Source organism: Crocodylus porosus, unplaced genomic scaffold, assembly GCF_001723895.1.
Source record: "Crocodylus porosus isolate Cpor-Errol unplaced genomic scaffold, CroPor_comp1, whole genome shotgun sequence".
Lineage (NCBI taxonomy): Eukaryota > Metazoa > Chordata > Crocodylia > Crocodylidae > Crocodylus > Crocodylus porosus.
The window spans coordinates 257,621,997-257,626,300 of NW_017728886.1; the positions used below are offsets into that span (position 1 = coordinate 257,621,997).

General features: G+C 51.9%; 1 protein-coding gene across 1 annotated transcript in view; it reads right to left on the reverse strand.

Moving 5' to 3' along the window:
* The window catches only part of OC90 (otoconin 90), a 33,649-nt gene extending 31,500 nt beyond the window's left edge, over nucleotides 1-2,149 (reverse strand). The window contains exons 1-2 of the mRNA XM_019547037.1: nucleotides 1,980-2,149; nucleotides 502-563 (exon numbers count right to left, since the gene is read on the reverse strand). Coding sequence (XP_019402582.1) covers nucleotides 502-563; nucleotides 1,980-2,149 — 232 coding nt within the window. The remainder of the gene's footprint in view (nucleotides 1-501; nucleotides 564-1,979) is intronic.
* Nucleotides 2,150-4,304: the final 2,155 nt, after the last annotated feature.

Here is a 4,304-nt window from a genome sequence, read left to right on the forward strand (position 1 = left end):
TTTCCAGGCTGAAGAGTCCCATGGCTCTCAGCCTCTTGTCATAAAGCCTATTCTCTTGCCCTCTGATCATGCATATGGCTCTCCTCTGGACTCTATCAAGCTTCCTGACATCCTTCTTGAATTGTGGAGCCCAGAACTGAATGCAGTATTCCGGCTGCGGCCTCACCAAGGCCAAGTACAGCGGGAGGACAACATCCTGAGATTTGCTAGAGAAGTATCTATGGATGCAAGCTAGAGTTTTGCTCACTTTGCCAGCTGGAATACCACATTGAAGGTTCATATTCATCTTGTGGTCAATAGTGACCCCCAAGTCCCTTTCAGTTGTGGTGCTACCAAGCGTAGCACTGCCGAGCCTATAATTATGCTGCGGGTTTTTCTTCCCAAGGTGGAGAACCTTGCATTTTTCAGTGTTGAAGGCCATCAGGTTCTCATCCGTCCATTTCCTAAGCCTTTCAAGGTCAGCTTGGATCACCCTCCTGTCCTTGGGTGTAGATGCTTTACCCCAAAGTTTGGTGTCATCGGTCAACTTAGCAAGTCCACTTTTGATACCAATGTCCACATCGCTAATTAAGATGTTGAAAAGAATAGGCCCAAGAATAGAGCACTGGGGGACCCCATTGGTCACGGCGTGCCACAATGATTGACTTCTATCAGCTACCACTCTCTGGGTCCGACCTCAGAGCCAATTCCCCAGCCAGCAGACTGTGATGTAGCCGAGGCCACAGTTGGCCAGTTTTTCTACGAGATGATCATGGGACGTCAGATTGAAGTCTTTTTTAAAATCAAGATATTTGACGTCAATCTCTTCTCCCTTATCCAGGTGATATGCCACCTAGTCATAGAAGAAGATGAGATTGGTCAGGCAAGACCTACTCGCAACGAACCCATGCTGGCTGTCCCTCAGGAAGTTGCCTTCAGCCAGTTTGTCAAGAATGATTTTGATGATGATTTTTTCCAAGATCTTCCTCAGGATAGAGGTCAGGCTAATAGACCTGTAGTTTCCCAGATCTACTTTCCTCCCTTTCTTGAAGATAGGCACCACGTTGGCTTTTTTCCAATTTTTGGGCACTTCGCCTGAGCACCACAAGTTCTTTAAGATCCATGCCAGGGGCTGAGCTATGATGCCTGCCAGCTTCTTAAGTACCCTGGGGTGTAAGCTGACTTGAAGGTGTGCAGCCTCTCAAGCTGTTCCTTCACGTGGTCATCATTGATAAAGGGTAACAATTCTCCCTCGCCCTGGCCATCCCGTACCGTTATTGAGCAGGGCCGTCCCTTGGGGCTGGTGAAAAAATGACACAAAATACCCATTAAGCAGGTTCATTTTTTCCTGGGTGTCTGTTGTCAGTTGACCCATATGGTTTAGGAGGGGTCCAATGTTGCCTTTGCTTTTCCTCCAGCTCCCCACATATCTAAAAAGGATTTTTTATTGTCCTTGATATGTGTAGCCAGTTGGAGTTCAGTTGCAGGGCTTTCCTGATTTGCTCCCATACCAGTGCAGAGTACTCCCCTTTGAGGTGGATCCAGTCTTCCATCCATTATAAGCCTTCCTTTTTAGATGCAGGAGGTCCACTAGTTCCCTGCAGAGCCAAGCGGGCTGCTGTGCCCTTTTGCTGCCTTTCCTCCGAGACAGGATAGACATTGCTTGTGCTTTCAGGATCATTCCCTTGAGTAGCAACCACTCATCCTGAATTCTCCTCCCCTTTGGGTCGTGGTCCCTTAGGGCCTCACCAGCAACCTCCTGATCTTGTGAAAGTTGGTTTTCCTGAAGTTGAGGACTTCTGCTTTGCTGACTGACTTGCCAGCTTTACGGTAGATGGTGAAGGTGATCAGCTCATGGTTGCTGTCTCCCAGCTCCCCTTTGATAGTTAGATCGCTGATTAAGTCATCCCCCATTGCCAGTACCAGGTCAAGCAGCACTTTGCCTCCTGTTGGTCCATAGACTTCTTCAGTCAGATAGAGGTCATCCACACACGAGGCACCTTTGTGACAGTCCAGATCTGGCTGAGTGTCCTTTCCGTGAGATGTCTGGGTAATTGAAGTTTCCCATGACAATCATGCACCGGGAGCACGCAGTATCAGCCAGTTCCCTGGCAAATTCCTGGTCAATCTCTTGATCCTGCCTAGGAGGTCTGTAGTAGGCTCCTAGCATTGTGTCCCCTATGCCTTGCTCACCACAGATTTTGACTCAGAGAGTCTCCAATCATCCCCCCTGGGTGCCAATGTCAGCTTGCAGGGATGTGTAGCTTTCCTTGACATAGAGAGCTATCCCCACCCCCTTTTTCCACATGATTTCTTCTGTAGAAGGTATAACCATCTATACCTGCGGCCCAGTCATCGGTGGAGTCCCACCAGGTCTCTGTTATCCCGATGAGATCGTAATCCTTTTTATTTACCAAGAGAACCAGTTCCTCCTGTTTCTTCCCCAAGCTCCTGGCATTGGTGTGCAGGCACATAAGTGTCCCATTGGGGGCCCTTGCCTTCCCTACGGATCTCTCTGGGGATGGGGCAGGGGTGGGTTCCCTTGAGTGCCTTGGTCTTCTGTGTTTACAAAAGCTGCCCAGTGGGCTTGAAGTGGCAGTACTCCCTGCATCCCCTGGTGGGCTCAGTTTAAAGCCCGGTCAAGCAGGTCAGCAAATCTGGCTGAGAAGAGCCTCCTGCTCAGTGGAGTGAGATGGAGGCTGTCTCTTGCCAGAAGACCACTGCCTCTCTCACCAAAGAGCGGACTGTGATCACGGAAGCTAAAGCCTTCAAGATGACACCAGCACCACAGTCTTTGGTTGACTACCTTGACCCGTCTCTCCCTCCTCAGCCCATGACCCACAACTGGGAGGAGCAAAGAAAAGACCACCTGCACCCTCCAACCCCCCTAAGTCCCACTCCCAGAATCCTGTAGTCTCATGACCCAGCTGGGATTGCTCTGAGCCATGTCATTCATGCCCACACAGATTGTCATTCATGCCCACACAGATAAGGAGCATAGGGTAGTAGTTGGAGGGCCAGATAATCTTTGGGATCCTCTCTGCTATGTCCCAGATGTGGGCCCCTGGGAAGCAGCAGAACCTCCAGGCTAGGGGGTCAGGGCGGCAGATTGCCCCTTCAGTTCCCCTCAGGAGGGAGTCTCCCATGACGATCACTCTGCGTTTCATCTTAGAGAGAGTAGGGATGGGTGATCCTCCCTTGCTTGCAGGAGCTGACATCTCTGCAGGCTCTACTGGGGCTGCAAGAGTTTCATGCCTGTTGGAAAGCCCCAGAGGGGTGGGGACATTGGTGTGGTGGGTCTTGGGGCCCTTGACCACCTTGATCCAACCCCCTGGTTGGACAGTATGGGAGATCCCTCAGTTCTCCCTTGTCCGGGAAGGTGACCTTGGTCTACCCTCTGCCTCCAGGGGGTGAAGGGCCTGGCAGTAGGAGTCTATCTCCAGCTCACCATCCCTGATGGCATGCTGTCTCTGGACTGTGGCCTGGAGCTCCTCTATCTGGTGCCCCAGAGACTCCGAAGTGTAGCAAACCTTGCAAGATTGTCATGCTCCCAGTCCCATGAGCCTGGAAATGTGCCAGGCAGCCCCCGCAGCCAAGAACCAGGGGATCCATCTGCGTGGAGCCCAGAACCATGGGCTTCGTCTGGGTGGAGGCTGCCAAAGTGCCAGAGAGGGAGGCCGCAAACTCTGAGAGGACCCTCGGGGTGCAGCGTGTGCCCATTCGCATTGTGCCGCTGGTAGGCCAGCTACTAATGGGACTTCCTTCCCTAGGGCCCTCCTGTCACCCTCCTGTGCAAACTCCCACGCTACACCTGCGTGCCAGGACCAGAAGCACGCCTGTTTGCACATCCTGTTCATGAGGCTCCAGTCATGTGGCTCCCTGGGGGACTGGGCAAAGTAGGAGCTGAGGTGGGACTAAACTCTCCTCCGCTCCACTCAGCTACCTCCCTGCAGCTGCACTACATCCCTCCCACCACAGGCCCCTGCTTACCCGTGGGCAGGCCAGGCTCATCGGGGATCCTGGGTTCTCTTGGGGGTCTCTGGGCTCACAAGGGTGCAATGGGCTTGCACCCATCCATCTCGCACTGGAGCCAGGACCTGAGTGTGGCTTCTGCCATTGCCGGGCCCTTTTTAAACTGGGCCCTTTTTATTATGGTATCTTCTGCACTGGTGTTCAAAATATGAAAAAGATCCTGGGCTTGAAATTTTGCGGTCTAAATAATGAGATCATCTAACAAATCCTTGCATCATAAGGCACAGGCAAACTTCTGGCTAGAATCACAGAACAGGAAAGATATTACACTTCCTTAAAGTGCTTTGAATCCA